Genomic DNA, 17,454 nt, shown 5'->3' on the forward strand with positions numbered 1-17,454 from the left:
ATGCGATTCACTGTTAAACTGAAGTTTTTTTCTGTTTGATTACTCAGAATATGCGAGAAAATATAAAAAGCAAAACTTTCGCACTTTGCATTGTTGTAAACTGAAAATTTCTGTTAAGTTATCAATATGCCTTCTTCCTGTTTTTGCATACAAGGCAACATCATAACCATCAAAATCTTCATGTCTGTCCACTTAAACATCCAAGCTAAGCCGGATAAAGAAAAAATAAATATTCCTTACAAAAACTCATAAGATTGTCTAACCAGTTACTACAAAATCAAGTAAATAAAGTTGCATGGAATTATTATTAGTGCTTCAACGTGCTGTCTTGCAGCATATTAATCCTGCATCAACTCCTTGTCTCTTGCAGTATGGCCTAGCTGCCCTTTGTTTAATGAAGCAAGGTAGTAACTACTGCTTTTACTTCGATGGTTTGGAGACATTATCATTTTCAGGCCTTGATTCATTACTGTCAGCAGCTCCAACAAACCCCAATGTATCATGCCACTTAAAACTTCGCCAAGAAATCGCTGCTTTACTTTTCATTCTATTTGTCCAGATACTGCTACGCTTGTTCCACTTTTGGACCTCGCCAAGAGAAAATGTGCTTTTTCCTCCTCCTTTCTCCCTCGATTGTGGAGCAAAAAAGGTTGGCTTTGCCCCAGCCACTGCTATTCTTGGACAATTAAGAGAACCGCTAAGAGAGAATGATGTGGTCGCTCTCTTGGGCTTTGGAGTCGAAAAAGCAGATAAGAAGACATCCCTTGCACAAGTATTTTTGCTTTCTGCATTTTCACTAGTAGATAGACTCTTCAACCCAGAAGGGATTGCAGTTTGAAGGCCAACCACTGCATGAGCTGCATTCTGTCCAGGAGAGTAGACAACCTTTCTCTGATCTACTTGCAGAGATAGGGTAGAGAGTGGAAACAGGCCACACATGTTGGTTGTGCTGGGTTCGAGAATCTTCTTTGGAGGGGCAAACTGTTCTACTGGTTTGGATTTCTTCATATGCAGGTCTCTACCCTCCCATCGTACTAGCGCAATCCGCGAGGAACGATTAGGGTCGTACTCTATCCTTTCTATAACACCCATAGCTACTGTGCTTCGCTTTAGATCAATCCTTCGATGCAACCGCTTTGCTCCACCTCCTCGGTGAAAAATTGTAATACGACCTGCGGAATTCCTACTGGCAGTCTTTCCTACACTTGAGGTCAACTGTCTAGGGGCTCCCTTTACTTCCTTAATTATTGAAGGACTTTCTCTGTACACATAGTAACAATAAAAATAATGAAAACAAATAAAGCATCAAGGACGATATTTACAATTGCAGAATTTGGGTTTGCATGTATGTTAAGGCAGGAGAAAAAAATACATCTGAATAACTACTTATGTTAGTATTACAGGATCATCTATGGTCATGAAACACAAGTCTGAGCATGGTCAAGCAAAGATTCATATGCCCTAATGTCGCAGCTCGAGGCTAACTAAAACAACCCCATTAAAGCTGCAAGTTCCAATACCTTTTTATAATTTCTGAGAGATAGAATTGTTGGGATTTTGACTTTTGAGCCCCTAAAGTATAATTATCACTACCAAGGCATTCACTTTATTCTCACTGTACACAACAACATAAATTTTACAGATCAGAATCTATTTTACCAGTGCTCAAATACAAATTAATAATATTCTTATGACAGGCACACTACTAAAAAGAATGCATCAAAGATCAGCACCCCTTATCCATGATATTAATTGAACAACATAACTCATGACAACAGAATTTAATAGCACCTGATGCCATGAGCTGCTTCCTTCCCAGCCGTTGCTGATCTTGCCTTGAATGCCTGCCAAGCCTGGGCACCATATTTGCCCACTTGAGAGGCAGCAACCTCTGCATTCCCTACCCTCAAAGATGCAGCCTGATGCAAATTCAATTAAATTACTTTATATATATGTTTCTCCATCGAAAGCTTAATTAAGCTCGTATCGCAAAATCTAAAATTCTTAACAAAATTCTAATAGAACACAAACACACAAGGACATGACAATCCAAAAAAAAAAAATCATTTCAAACTACTGCACACCATCAAGATCCAAAAGAGCTAACAAAACACATCCATTCAATCAAATCAATCTCATAATACAGAAATTCTCCAATAACAGAACAAAACTTATATAAGTACCAAAACATATAGGAAAACCGCGTGGGATCTCCGGAAGAAACTGATTAAGATTTGAGAAGGTAAGAGCAAAGAGTCTACTTCTGGTTTTTACGTCTACTTCGGGTTTTTAACTAATTGAGAGCCCAAACGAAATCAGCAACTCAATTAACAGGAAAGGCTACCTTCATAAGGGAAGGCAAAGATTTTGCAAAACTTGATAAAGCAACAATGGAAGAATCAATAAAAATGGGAATTTGTAAAACCCTGAATTACTCCCTCAGCTAAAGGAACAAAATTTAATAAAAATCAGTACTTTCACCGAAAGAATCAATAGAGAGCAAATAACTCACCATTCCTGCGAAAGTCTGAGAGCTGTAAGTAAAACCAGCAGCCAATAGTCTCTCTCTCTTCTAAATATGTCACTAAAATAATCAATTGGTAGCTTAGATTTGTAGTTTCAGTTTCTACAAGATCGATTTACAAGAGAGGAAAAAGAGAAAACTGGGGGGTTTGGATTTGTATTTTGAGTTTCTCGCAGTAGGGTTTTTGAGAGTTATCAATATTTTTACTATGTCGTTCAATATTTAGCTATGTCGTTTAATAATTTGCTATGTCGTTAAATATTTTACTATCTACATATTTGGAAGGACGGGTATGTTGGCGAATCTATATACATCATTTACATTTGCAATGGTGATTTTTTTATTCTTTTAACCATATCATTGCTAAGATATTTACTGAGTTTTGGTTTAATTTTCATATTTTGAAAAAGTGGTAATTTTTTCTTCAATTTCATACACTTAAAAATATTTTATAAAAATATAATCTAAGTCCTTTGGTTTAAATTAATTAAAAATTGTAAAAAAATACTTAATAATTAAACTTGATTTAAAAGGAAAAAGAAAAACAAAGCATTGTTCTACATTTAATGGCTCATGAACTAGTTTATCATTTACATTTTCATTTGCAATCTATCACTTAAAATCTATTAAAAATCATAATAAAAAAATTTTCCTAATACTGAGAGATGCAATCCGAACTTGAATGTATTATCAAGTATGCCTCGATATCTATAAGGAATAACATCAAAAGGCCTCAAGAACTAGGAATAATGGCGAGTCAAATTCAAGAAATCAAGAAAATGAATGAAAAAGGAAATGATAACAAGATACTCAAAGTCAATTTGGAGATTATTTTTGTCATGATACAGATATCAGTATCCCAAGCAATGAATAAAGAGTAGATTTATAAACAAATAGATAAGAACAAATAAAATACCCAGGAAAGGACTAACCCAAGATTGCTAATTTCACCCCAAAACAACGCTTGCTCACCAATGAATAAATACTTTGAACAACAAGAGAGGATTCAGAAATAGAGTTCCTCTTATTTTGCTCTCGTGTTTGTGTTCTCTAAAGAATTATAATCGCTGCATGCTCATTCCTCCACAATTTGAAGCATTTAGCCCTGTCCATTAGCCACACCATTTTCTACATTTAAGTTGCTTTGCACCTTTCGCGGACCTGGCTGCTGCCTTGGCCTGGCTGGTGAAGGTGGGTAAGAAAGCCGTTTTCTTGCAGGCCCTGGTGTTCCTTTTTCCTTCTCTGGTGTCCCATTTTTCTCGGTCCCCAATGGACTTTGCAATCTGGACTTTGCTCTTGCAGACTCAGTAGGTACCATGTAGCTTGGAAGTGCTGAAGAGCTACCAAGGCTCTCATCATCCCTCACAGATGATCCTGCAATGCTATGCCTTCTATATCGATCTGACTGCATACTGACCATGCTTCTAGAGTCATCATCTAGACCTCCAATGCTGCTTCTTGGACTTGCTGACTTCAATTTTCTAGCAACAGTAGAAGAAACTGGCTTCGAAGGAGTAGAGGGAGACTGTTGGTTCATGGTTTGCCTTGTCTTCTCACTTTCTATTGGTGATAGTTTGTCAGAATTGAGCTGGTACCGAGCATAAGACTTGCTGATTTCTCCTCCAACTATGCTGCGGCCTGCACTCTTTACAGATGAGTGGTCGTTATTGATTTCTTTATCCGTTGTACTCCGGCTATCCCATGGATGGGCTGCCATCCATCGCTCCAACCAGCTCCAGCCCCAGGAAGGATTGCCTGAGCTCATAAATATAGGATTTGCATGACTTGAAGAGTTCTTCCAAGTTTGCTGTTAAGGGGTTCCAAGCGAGTTAGGCTCCAAAATCAGAACACAGTATAAATACTCGTATTGCCATCAGGCAGGTTAAAATAACTGAGGAAATTGATTACCTGATGGGTGAATGAATAAGCCATTGCTCTTTCCCTTCTCATAGCTGCCTCGTACTTGTTTAGCAGGTTAGCTTGAATCTGTTCCTTTGACTGTAGGCTGTCATCCCATTCCTCTCCCATCTATTATGACAATCATTTAGTTATGTTAGTGAAGGGACAATGCGTAAAAATTAAAACCGCTTGTTATTCCCAGAAGAAATGACATGCAGGCATCCTAAATAATGTTCATCTAAATTAAACATATCATATAAGAAATGACATGCAGGCCTCATAACCTTTTTATGTACAGAATACAGTTCAGCAAACTAATTTGGATAAATCATACAACCGAAAAAGGTCATTTGAGTAGGGAACTTCAAAAACAAAAACAAGACATACCCGCAACTTCTCAAGCTCTTGTGCATGTTTCTGTAGGAGTTGCCTCTGGAGGGCCTGGTTCTCTTCTGATATTCTGAGCCTTCTTGAGTGAATTTGAGACTGTACCCTGGCTAGAGTCTGCATGCACTGCAGGGTATGTGCGGCTTGTCGTTTTACAGTAGGCCCTTCTATCAGTGATCTGAGCCTCACCAGCCCTCTTAAAGCCCGCAATGCCCTTCTTGCCTAAAAAAGAAATCAGAAATGCAAGATTTAACTTCATCAGTCCACTCTGCAAAATAATATGATGATAGAAATTTGATCTCGCTCTCTTCATTCAACCCTCCTTTCCCCCCATCAGTTTTCTTCCTTCCCCAAAAAGAAGGCAAACAATAACAAATTGTTCTAAAATAACAATAAGGCCTAAATTACCAGAAAACAAGTAAATGGTCAAGTCAGAAAAATCATTATCTTATCCTTCTACTAACTTTAGCATAAACAATATTTCCCTGGGAGTCAAGATACAATTATTTTGCACAAGAAAAATCAAAATAAACATCTTCAAAATACATATCTATTTCTCTATCTGTTCATCTTTTCTTTTCATTTTTTTTCGCCTATTTACATATGCAGCACCAGAACTACATCAGCTCATATTAGGTCTCCTATGCAAGGGAACAAGCAAGTCATAACTTATGATACCATCAAACAATAAAGGCTATACAAAAATTCAATCTGCATGACGAGTAACTCAAATATTTTGTCAGAATTTCAACCCATAAGGAAAGATACAACACTGACGACTTATAACTACAATAGTAACACTAAAGCTTTTGTTATGGTTTCCTTTGGAGATAATAAACGATTCTATTTTTCACCAGTAAAAAGAATAGCTTCAACCTTAAAAGTAAATATGGTATAGTTCAGGATAGATCTTGTGTGGAGAGAATAGAAGTATCTATGAATACATCAACTTGAGAACTGCTATGGCATCCGCATGGGATAGAGACATGTACTCAACCACACAACAATCAATAATAATTAGATACTAATTATGGCACATACCATGTAGCCTCGGAATGCTGTTTGAATCTTGATTGCAGCTACTTCTTCCCTTGATTTTCCAGCAAACTTATTAACCTTGACAAGTCGAACAACCTCCGCAGTGGTCTCGACAGGAGGAGGAGCAGGTTCAGCAGCAGCAGCAGCAACTGGAACAGAATAGGCATGCTTGTTCGGTTCACTTGTTGCTTCAATTGTTTTTATCTCTTCTGGATGAGGAGGAGGAGGAGGAGAAGGAGGAGCAGGCACGGGAGGAGGAGAAAGTGTTCTGACATTTTCTACAGAGGTGGAATCAGAATCCGGTTGATGTTGCTTGCCAAACCATTTCTTCTTTGATTTATTTGATTTCTAAAACACAGTATTATAAGTATAAACTGAAAAATCAAATACAACATCCTAAAAGTTCCATACAAGTGAAAACTAAGAATTATGTACCTGATCTTTCTTCTCCTTTGACTCAGGGCTGAGAGCTTTCCTTACACTAGAAAACCATTTTCCTTTCCTACCCATCTTATCATTCCCTGCTCAATCTTTTTCAAGAAATAAACCGAAATGTTTAAACTTGGAATTTCAATTACACTTCACAGATCACATTACTTCACGAAAAAACAATAAGATTAACTCATTATTTATAACAAATTGGTAGGCAGATAGAGGAAATGCAGCACTAGATACACAACTATATGGACAACACTAAATTTCCTGGAAATCTAGGAAATCCAAAGTGAGGGAGATAACAAGATAAGCACAAAAAGACCTAAAGAAAAGAAAAGAAAAGGAACATAATTTAAGAATTGTGGTTGAGAAAATTTAAAAAAAAAAAAAAATCAAATGGTTGACTTAGTTAAGTTCATATTATCCCAACTTTTGGCCAGTCAGCCTAGAACAGTATGCAAGTGATTTTTCCAGATTGGAAACTGTTGAGTGATTAAATTTTCTCACATTTTCTCAGCCAGCAAACAAAGAATTCCCACAAAAAAAAAAAAGGCCACCGACAAACAGCTAATTCCAAGCAATGCTGTATTTAGCAAGAACCATAATTTGAACAAAACAATTAATGCAAAAAGGAAAGGGAAATACAGAATTAAATTACACAAAACAAGTTAAAGAAAAAGCTAATCTCATAATTGAGGGTCCAAAAACTAGAAGAAAATAAAAAGAAAAAGAAAAAGAAAGTACTAACCAGATCTCTCAGACAGACAAGTCTCTATCTATCTATCTTTTCTTTATCTTCTTCTTCAAATAAACCAAAAGATCACAAAAGAAGAAACAGGAGAATGGTTTTGCAGTAGAGAGATAGTATTACAGATCTTTCTTTAGTTAACAAAGAACAAGAAGATTTCAATGATAAGAGAATATGAAGAAAACCCAGCTGGTTTAGCTAAGCATGACCCCACTCTCTCTCTCTCTTCTTGAATCTGAGAATATGGGTCCCACTCTATTAATGTAAATCACCCCATTCTTTCGGTGTAGCCGTGTAGGGATCTTATGCGGTCACTTTCCAGTTTTTGAGCCAATACAAGACGCTGTCAAACTGTACAAGTTACAGTTCAACTGTTTCTTCTTTTTTTAACTGAAACAGTTGAAATCCAATGTCAACAAAAAACAAGATATCAAAATAACAAAACCCTTCGATAAAATTTAGGATAATAACAATATAACTCTACCTCTTATTACAATCTTGCGTAAGCATATACATGTTTTTCCTCTATTTTCTTTTTTCAATTATAATAAATGCAAAATATATTTTCTTTATATATATATATATATATATATATATATTTCGAGAGGCAAAGGAGGAGCAACTCAAGGAGTAAGGCATGCATGAATTTAGTAGACCATTTCCACAAAATTATAGAATTGGATTCATAAAGAGACAATCACGATCCTTATAACATTTTACTGAAAATAATAATGAGAAACGTAAATAATGGTATAAAAATCAACAAAAATAGCCTTCAACTTTGAAATTACAAGAACATATAAACATCATCAGTATAAAATATTAGTTTATATTTTATTTTTGTTAAAGAATATATTAGATTAACAAAATTTGGATTTTTATATGTTGTTGAGGCCCACTGACTCGTAAGAAGAGAAAAGAGAGCTTAAGCTACAAGATTACTCTATTATTATCTAAAATTCATTGTCTCGATTACTCCGGATTCGCGTTCAAACTCGAAACTTTTAGTTAAAGGATAAGGAATCTCTGTTATCTCATCTCACCCTTCGAAATTAAACCACATGGTAATTGACCTAACATAATCCAATTCCAGGGCTAGCTTAAAATATTTATCTCTCTCTTTTCTTGGTTTTGGTTATTTGCTTGTAGTTTTAGCTAATATGATTATTAGTGAGGTAATGGATTGGGGTAGGGGGGAAACTAATATATTTTAAAACCAAATTGCAAGGTATAATCAAGTTTTAATGAGTGGCCTTCATGTCCCAAATTCAACAACTCATCCCATTATTAGAGTAGGTTTGGGAAGCTTATTAGCCAGCATTTCATGTCCTGTAATTGAAAATTATTTGGCTTAAGTAGGGCCAGTGTTGTTAACCAACCCAACTGCATGTCACCTTCTTAGTATCTACTCTTTCAATATAGCAATTTAATTAATGGTTTGTATGGATAGAATATGAAATTCATAAACATCTATTATTAATAAAAAAAATAAGAAATATAATTGAATTAAAGTATTAAAAATACATTGTATGTTCAGACGAATTTTATCCGGGAATAACGAAACTGAGGTGAATTATGGAGTTACACAGTGACGCTGATTTCCGATTAATTAAAATTGATTGGAAAAAGAAAAGGAAATGTAAGTTTTGTGGGTACCTTTAGCCTTTCTTGAAATTGTGATGTAACAAAACAAAATTTTGAGGTAATGATTTCAGCTAATTAGTTAGCATATCCAAATTGGAAAAGTTTGATGGCTCAATAATAATTGAAGTTCACGACTTGTATTAAATAATTAGTTATTATCAAGTAAATATTTATGTTCTCATTCAATTTTTAATTGAATTTCTTTTTTGAGTAAAGATGCACCATCCCATCAAAATCAAATTCCCATTAAAGTAACATTGGATACATTCATCATCATAATCCATGTTTCATTTAACTACAATTTATAGTCAAATCCTATTAATTATTTAGCCGTGAAATATATAAATTTACTTATTTTTTATTTATAAAAAATTTTATGACACTTCAAATTTTATTAATCATTAAAAATAATGTACTCTTAATAAGGTGTAATTCATTTTCTTTTTTCCTAGGTTTCACTCGTTTCGGTTCGGGAATGGAAGAATCTCTTCCTAACGAACCTTCGCTCCTTTCTCTTGTGCTTGTGCGAGTTACTAAAGAAGGAAGTTACTGAGCCGTGAGGCTTTCCCATGCGATGTTTTCTATTTACATTTTGCCCTTTGAACGATCAGAATAAGGTAAAGCTTGAACATAAGTTTTGTACTCTATTAATTTTTCAGTCCCTCTAGTCGGGTGAGAGTCGGCCGGTCTTTCGACCATGCCTCTTTTTTCGAGACTGAACGTCAATGGAATTCTCGGCCATTCTCGGGTTAATCATTAAAAATAATGTACTCTTAATAATGCATATAATTATCAATCATGCCCTAATGTTCATGCAACATTATGGTATGTGTTATATAAATAAATGAGAGAAAGAGAAAGCACTAGATAATTTATCCTCGTCATAAGGAATGAGGGGTCTCGAGTTCTAGTCTTCTCTACCATAAAAGTTTTCACCAATTTAATTAGTCGAAAATTATTATCTCTTGTTGTATAACATATCATATTATTTCAGCTCGTTGAGTCTCCTAACGAATAAAAAATATAATTTATCCTCAAATTTAGCATTAATGGGTTATTATTGGGCCTTGATGATTGTTCGAATATGAATTAAGGTACGATTGGGTCCAACTACTGGCCATTTGGGCCGATGGGCAAACATAAACATCTAACATCTTTTTCCGCCTTCTCAATCGGTCTCGCTTTCGTTCCACGACATCATTTTCCAACAAGTATAATCCAACGACAAATGTTCTAATACAACTCCTCCAACGACATTGGGAGGAGATACTATTCTTCAAAACACACGTCGTTTCTTACACCATTCCAACTTCTTTTCTTCTCTGTTTTATTCTGTTTCAAATTAGTTTTTGTTTGGTTATAAACAGTGAGCGACCATGTAAAATTCAATACATTTGCTATTAATCTCATACTATAAAAAAATGAAAAAAAAAAAAAAAAAGAGCTCAATGAGGGGTAAAAATGGTGCTAATATATAGTATAAGGATCAATTTTGAAATCTCTCTTGACCAAAATTTCCTTTCTCATCTTCTTGAAGTAGGTTGAATTTGATTGGGAAAATTAAGCTGCCAAAGCATGACTTTAGAGCAGTCCTCTGGTGGGATTCCCTTTAGCTTGGCCTCATCTTCAAGAGCAACTTGTTTGACAAATTTGATTGAATTCTATCAAGCAAATAAATAAATAAATAATTATTAAATAGATGAAATGTGATTTTCATTGCCCTCATTTGGTAAAAAGAATTACTATAAGAACATAATCTCTACAAGAATTTAATGTTAATTAAATTATTCTCTCTGTCTCATATCCTGGTTGACTTGGACATGGATTAAGAAAATTTAGTTAATATAGTTAAATTATTATTTTTGCTTTATTTTTCCTAATATACCCATATGTTAGTATCCATAAAAATTAAATTATTCTTGAAATGATTTGATTAATTAGAGTTTCATTGGAAGATTAAAGTTTGATAGGAGTATGCTAATTTTGTTTATATCAAGATTTAATTAATGCCAAAATAGTAATTTGACTATTATATTTATTGACAAAGAAACATATTAAATAAGGGTAAAATAATAAACTTTAAATCTTCTTCATTTAAAACAAAAAACACGACAACAATTTAGGACGGATGAAAAATAGAAGTATGACAAAAATTATATGGCTAAGGAAATAATTTGGTTTGCTATTAATTAAAGAAAACATGATTATAAGATTTTAATATGGTTTGGGAGTTGGCCAAACCTCTATATAACCAAAATGATATGATTTAATTTTGAAGCATATATATATATATATTTCATCTACCGGTTGGTAATAATTGGACCCATATGATTAGGACTTAGTATATAATTAATTAGTATTAACAAATGTGGAGTAAGATTCTCTCTTTCTTTCACAATAGAAGTAAAGGAGGAAAGCAAAGTTTTTTGCATGGATGCATCATTACAAGGTGGACAAAAATCTTAAACTTTGAGAAATTTAATGTTAATAATCAAAAGAAGCAACATGAAGAGGATTTCTTTTGTACTTAGAAACAATCAAAATCATCATTATTTCATTTCTTAAGAAATTTATTTTCTTATTTTGGTGCATTATTTTTATTATTATTTTACTCTAACATCTAATTCACATGTTGATATTTTTTATCCAATTAAAAATATATTACACGACCACAAAATTAGACTATAAGACATTGATATGGACATGATTTTGCTCGATACCAAAATTTAGTGTTTCAAGATTTTGAATTTAAGATGCTATATCTATTGATAGGAAAAAGAAATTTTGACTCCCAAATCAGTTACTCTGACTCTAAGGGTACGCGGAATTAATTGAGTTTACCGTGAACCGTACACAGATTTGGATACTCGTGAAAGTATCAAAAAGGAGTTTTGAATTTAATTTGTTAAATAAATATTGAAATACCTGTGAAGAATGTGGAATTGAAGAAGGGCGACCCCATCTTTCAGGATCCCAAAGAATAGAACTATTGAAAGCAAAACTTGAAATATGAATTGGAGGTCTTTCTTCTGTTTCATTGTTCATTTTCTTTAGATGCCATCCAAGAACTACTGAGGAATCGCAGACAGGTCCTTCTATTATCACCTTATTCTTGTTTGCTGACAGTAACGCCATTGGCCATGTCCCAAACACCCTACCAAAACCAGGGACAAAACAAAAATCTTGTAAACCCAACAAAACTCCGACAACGTTTTAATATGTTTCAAGAATATCATAAAACCTAACTTGATTACCCAATAAAGAAATAGTCAAAATCAAATGAATCATCGTCTGGGTTGTTTTTCCCTGACCAATCCTATATTGTTTTGGTGTAAAATGCAACTTAAAAAACTTAGAAACTTGTATTTGGTACACCAAAGGAATCTCATTCTCTAGCTGCCACCGAAATTTCTTCAAGAAAAACCTAAACTTTGATAATTCCATTCCACCTTCCAGCCTAGAAAATGAACTTCCTATTTGCCTTTCCCTGCCTAAGTTTTTACCCATTTTTTTCACTTCATTTTACCATAGCAGTTAAAAGATAATAATTCGGAAAAATTTTGCATCAACAAGCTTAACTAGTGAAAAGAAAAATGCATAATGATCAGAGATAAAGAGAAGTTTTTTACATACTCAATTTCTCTAAGCTCATGAAAGAAGGCAAGATCGTAGACATTGGAAAGGCCAGCAAAATGAACAATCCCACCAAGCCTGTGATGTTCAATATGCCTAAGAGCAACATTTCTTTGATGATCTGATTCTGCTTCTGCATCTGTAAAGTTCTCTTTTGACACCAAATGCCTATACATAATACCTGTTTTTCTAAGTATTTCTGATACTTTGTCCGACTCAGTTTGCCCTTCCACAACAATCCATAACAATGGCGGCGAAACCAACCTTATAGTATTTGCTAATCTCCTTAAGAACACTTCTTGATACCGATCTTTACTAATCAATGGCGTAACAATAATTATTAATCTTCTTGGAATTGACATTGTTTCTTTTTCCTGTTCATGTTCTTGATCTTGTGTTTCCAAAAACTTTGCACGTTCTGCAGATTCTTTAGACCTCGCCCGAGTTGCCACTGGAGTTTCAGCAACCAAACTCCGGTTTAACTTCTCAGCTCCAGCAGGCTGTGGAGTCACTGCTAAATGAAACGCTTCGACAGGTTGAGGAGAAAAATGAGATTTGTTTGATGAAATAATTTGACTTGAAAATACTGAAGATTTACCAGTAGGAGCAAAGCCTGAAAAGAAACCCATAACAAAACACAAAGCAAAATGAACAACAGCTTTTTTCCATAACTGAACCTTCTTTTTTGATCTATCTAAAGAACCCATTTGAACAAAATCTCTATTCTAACTGAGTTTTGATGAAAAAGAAGCTCCTAGAGAGAACTCAGAAAATGCAAGACTATATGATATATGTATATATATAATATATAAGGAGGTATTTTTATTTATTTTATTTTTTCAAATGATGGGTTCTAGCAAACTCAAAAACTAAATTATTTTGATTTGAAGTTTTTTCCATAGTAGAAATTTTATTGCTTGATTTGGTCGTCTCTTTAAGTGAAAGGAACATTGAAGTATACCTATATACAAGAGTGCACCAAACAGTTGTTGGGGATGGAACCCATCAACTAAACTTATACTTTATTATGTAATATTAATGAAATAATCTACTGAAAAAATATATAAAATGTCAAAAACATTTCATTTTACCCATTATTTACTAATGATTTCTTTTAATAATAAACTTATTTATGCTTTGTAATTAATATATTTATCTTTAATATCATGTTAAGAGCTCAGCCTATTGGCATAATTAAAAAATTTAGGATTTTTGAACAGACAATTTCTCATGCCTTGATATACCATATCAAGAATTCTCAAGTTCAAAGAATTGCTAAGCGATGGAGAGTAATTAAGTTAAAGAAATAGGTTTTGTCCCACACTCCCACTAATTACTGATTAGAGAAAGGGGAATTGGAAAATCTATGCTTCCTTTAAGAGAAATATGTGATTAGTACCAAAGAGGAATTGGTATGTAAGGGGAAATTTGGTTTATCAAAGCTCTAACTGACATTAAAGCACCAAATTGCCATGCCAAAAAAAGCAATGGGATTTGACAAATAAATACCCACTAGAAGCAAAAGATATTTTCTATCAGAATGAGAACCCTCCTCACCACCTCGAAGAAAAAATTTTCTTTTGCAGAATTTAGCATTAGAAATATTTATAACACGACAGATAAAACATGCATAAGGACAAGAAAACCAGAACCAGCAATTGAGAGTAAAAGAAGAGAGCACTTACTAGTTAAAACCATCTTTGTGAAGATACATCGGTTTCAGTTTACGTTTTATGGTTATTTGTTCTTAGTTTGAGAGTGAAATATCTCAAAAAAAATTCAAATTTTGAGAGTGAATTATATTTTTATAGGAAGAAAAAACGGAGAACTTTCATCTGTCCGCTTCTGTTCCTGTGGTGAAGAAGAAGACTGGTAAATGGTCTCGTAAGATGGGTTAATGACCGGGTAAAACAGGCTCAGGCCCATTTCTCCACACTTGCCTGTAATTTTGAACTTAGTTGATCATTTCGGCCCTTTTTCCTTACGTTTTACGGAACAACTTCAGGCTAGGTTGAGGAAGGCCGTAGAAGTATAGAACACTTTTAAGGCTCATACAATTAACAGAAAGAGACAGAGACGTCAGACGATTAACCAGTCCCTGAATTTTCTGGTTTTCAGGAAACACCAGCATATAGATAATATAGATTACTTTTCCAAACAAACAGAAACGAACATAAAAAACAAAAACTAAATAGAATGCTAAAATAAAATTAGAGGAAAATAGAAAGATAAATTGCAAAAGTTTGTGGCTTTAAAATCCCAAAAACACAATTTAACAATTCAGAACACGACGCAGAAGACAATAACTTGAGAACTTTTAAGTTACAAAACTGCCAGATAACTGAAACTGAAACCAAAAACAACAGCAAGACATAACTTAAAACAAAACATAACTAAACTAACTGTAACTTCAATCACCCAATGCTTTACTTTTTCTTTGCTGCGGATTTGGTGACCTTTGCACCAGATGGATCCTTCTTCTCAACACTCTTGATGACACCAACAGCAACAGTCTGGCGCATGTCCCTCACAGCAAAACGACCCAGAGGAGGGTACTCAGAAAAGGTCTCCACAACCATGGGCTTGGTGGGAATCATCTTAACAAATCCAGCATCACCATTCTTCAAGAATTTTGGCTCCTTCTCAAGCTCTTTACCAGATCGCCTATCAATCTTGGTTAGGATCTCAGCAAACTTAACAGCAATGTGGGAGGTGTGGCAGTCAAGGACTGGAGCATATCCATTTCCAATCTGACCAGGGTGGTTCATGATGATGACCTGAGAGGTGAAGTTGGCAGCTTCCTTCGCAGGATCATCCTTGGAGTTAGAGGCAACAAAACCACGTTTCAAATCCTTGACAGCAACATTCTTCACATTGAAGCCAACATTGTCACCTGGAAGGGCCTCCTGGAGAGCTTCGTGGTGCATCTCAACAGACTTAACTTCAGTGGTCAGTCCAGATGGTCCGAAGGTGACAACCATACCAGGTTTTAAGACACCAGTCTCAACACGACCGACAGGGACAGTTCCGATACCACCAATCTTGTAGACATCCTGAAGTGGGAGACGAAGAGGCTTGTCTGTTGGCCTCTTTGGCTCATTGATCAAGTCGAGGGCCTCAAGGAGGGTAGGGCCCTTGTACCAATCGAGGTTGGTTGACCTCTCAATCATGTTATCACCCTCAAAACCAGAGATTGGCACAAATGGGATCTTGTCAGGGTTGTAACCCACCTTCTTCAAGTAGGAAGAAACTTCCTTCACAATTTCATCGTATCTAGCCTTAGAGTACTTGGGGGTTGTGGCATCCATCTATCACATAAATCAGGAATTGAAGTTACAACACACAAAATTACAAGACAACTGCTACAAGGAAACAACATTATAAGGACCAAAGAGGCTCACCTTGTTGCAGCAACAGATCATCTGCTTCACACCAAGAGTGAAAGCAAGCAGAGCATGCTCACGGGTCTGACCATCCTTGGAAATACCAGCTTCAAAACCACCAGTGGTAGAGTCAATAATGAGCACAGCACAGTCAGCCTGTGAGGTACCAGTGATCATGTTCTTGATAAAGTCCCGATGTCCAGGAGCATCAATGACAGTGCAGTAATATTTAGTGGTCTCAAACTTCCAAAGAGCAATATCAATGGTGATACCACGCTCACGTTCAGCCTTAAGCTTGTCCAAGACCCAAGCATACTTGAAGGACCTTTTGTTCATTTCAGCAGCTTCCTTCTCAAATCTCTCAATCACACGCTTGTCAATACCTCCAAGCTTGTAGATTAAATGACCAGTGGTTGTTGACTTGCCAGAGTCGACATGGCCAATGACCACGATGTTAATGTGAACCTTCTCCTTACCCATGATAAAAGTTGGGAGAGAAGCTGAAATGAAAAAAATCCAAGATGTCAGGCAAAATCATCTAACACAACATAATTTCACCAGAACAAAAAAACCCAATAATCACATAATGATACTGCCTTCTAGGTTAAGCATTTATCCTGAATAATGACACACATTTGAACATTTTAATCTAATCCTCAGCCATTAAAAGGCCAAAATAAGCTAAAAATAAACTGAGAAAATATTTAGTAACAAAACCCTAAACTAGCTTTTGATATAAAAATCAAGTAACGCAGGCGTGGCTGCTGGGATTCGAGCCCAGGTCTCCACATAACATTGTGGAATTTACCATTAAAGTACAGCCACCAAAAAATTAGTCTTTGAACCTGGAATAGAAACCCATTCCCATCAAAACAAACAGCGACCTAAATCAAGTATTTAAACCGGTTTGCTTTGGTCTAATCTCCAGCTAAAGATGTCAAATCAAAACTCAATATCAAAACCACCCTAAGCTAAAGCAGTAATCAAAGTTATCTTATAGATAAAGAGATCCGCTCGAAAAAACAAACCACATAAACGAACACGGTACAAAAAGCATTATTTAAACAAATTAAACAGATCAAATAACATATTAAGAAACCCCTAAAGATTACGAACTCTAAGAATAAATCAGATCGATCACAAGCTTTTCATAATCAATAACATAGGAGAAAACCAAATCTAATCTAATCTATCAAACACATAAACAAATATATGTGTAACACATAAAGGAGGAGAAAAAGAGATCGAACCTTAAAAATAACCAGAGAAAACGACTCTTAGAGGAGGAGATTCGCTAGCCGAAGAAGTGCTCTCTCGCAGAAATAGAGAGATCGTAGAAAGCAAGGGAAAGATGACCAGCGGGGCTGCTTGCTCTGGTTTAAGTATTATCGTAACATCGCTAAAGCCTTTGGCCTAAGTAGGGTTTCTCTTTCATCCGTTGGATTATTTTATCAACGGCCAGTATTAATCGCTCATCTAAGCCGTCGATATTCTGATATTTTTATCTCGCGTGCCATATTTTGCCACGTCGGATTTGCATCGTGAAAGTACCACATTGTTCTTAGGAATCCGGTCTAAGTAAATTTTTCCGTTGTCGTTAATATTATTCAGACACTGGATTAGTGGATTTGCCAGGGGCAAGCAGATGGTTCGATTAATTTAAATCAAACCGAATCAATTCAATTTTATAATTAATTCAGTTTTTCCACAATTCAATTCAGTTTTATTTAAAAATTTATAGAATAATTTGTGTTATTGTAGTT

The 17,454-nt window shown here is 35.1% G+C and overlaps 4 protein-coding genes across 4 annotated transcripts; all 4 read right to left on the reverse strand.

Moving 5' to 3' along the window:
* Positions 1-90: 90 nt before the first annotated feature.
* Positions 91-2,700, reverse strand: LOC105642180 (Nucleic acid-binding, OB-fold-like protein). The gene is made up of 3 exons (XM_012226907.4): positions 2,513-2,700; positions 1,792-1,919; positions 91-1,261 (listed from the first exon to the last, which is right to left on the reverse strand). The coding sequence occupies exons 1-3, from the start codon at positions 2,513-2,515 to the stop codon at positions 421-423; spliced, it is 972 nt and encodes a 323-aa protein (XP_012082297.1). The 5' UTR covers positions 2,516-2,700; the 3' UTR covers positions 91-420.
* Positions 2,701-3,320: 620 nt separating this feature from the next.
* LOC105642181 (protein IQ-DOMAIN 2) lies at positions 3,321-7,216 on the reverse strand. The gene is made up of 6 exons (XM_012226908.4): positions 7,032-7,216; positions 6,284-6,378; positions 5,852-6,196; positions 4,811-5,032; positions 4,433-4,552; positions 3,321-4,331 (listed from the first exon to the last, which is right to left on the reverse strand). The coding sequence occupies exons 2-6, from the start codon at positions 6,356-6,358 to the stop codon at positions 3,624-3,626; spliced, it is 1,470 nt and encodes a 489-aa protein (XP_012082298.1). The 5' UTR covers positions 6,359-6,378; positions 7,032-7,216; the 3' UTR covers positions 3,321-3,623.
* A 2,750-nt stretch (positions 7,217-9,966) lies between these two features.
* IRX9 (Nucleotide-diphospho-sugar transferases superfamily protein) lies at positions 9,967-13,092 on the reverse strand. Its single transcript, XM_089717926.1, has 3 exons — positions 12,309-13,092; positions 11,601-11,829; positions 9,967-10,336 (listed from the first exon to the last, which is right to left on the reverse strand). The coding sequence occupies exons 1-3, from the start codon at positions 13,013-13,015 to the stop codon at positions 10,199-10,201; spliced, it is 1,074 nt and encodes a 357-aa protein (XP_089574052.1). The 5' UTR covers positions 13,016-13,092; the 3' UTR covers positions 9,967-10,198.
* A 1,426-nt stretch (positions 13,093-14,518) lies between these two features.
* LOC105642186 (elongation factor 1-alpha) lies at positions 14,519-17,082 on the reverse strand. Its single transcript, XM_089717857.1, has 3 exons — positions 16,942-17,082; positions 15,710-16,191; positions 14,519-15,616 (listed from the first exon to the last, which is right to left on the reverse strand). The coding sequence occupies exons 2-3, from the start codon at positions 16,169-16,171 to the stop codon at positions 14,735-14,737; spliced, it is 1,344 nt and encodes a 447-aa protein (XP_089573983.1). The 5' UTR covers positions 16,172-16,191; positions 16,942-17,082; the 3' UTR covers positions 14,519-14,734.
* Between the last annotated feature and the right edge of the window lie 372 nt (positions 17,083-17,454).

Source organism: Jatropha curcas, chromosome 2 (genome assembly GCF_041381405.1).
Source record: "Jatropha curcas cultivar XTBG-Jc1 chromosome 2, XTBG_Jcur_1.0, whole genome shotgun sequence".
In the NCBI taxonomy this organism is placed as follows: Eukaryota; Viridiplantae; Streptophyta; class Magnoliopsida; order Malpighiales; family Euphorbiaceae; genus Jatropha; species Jatropha curcas.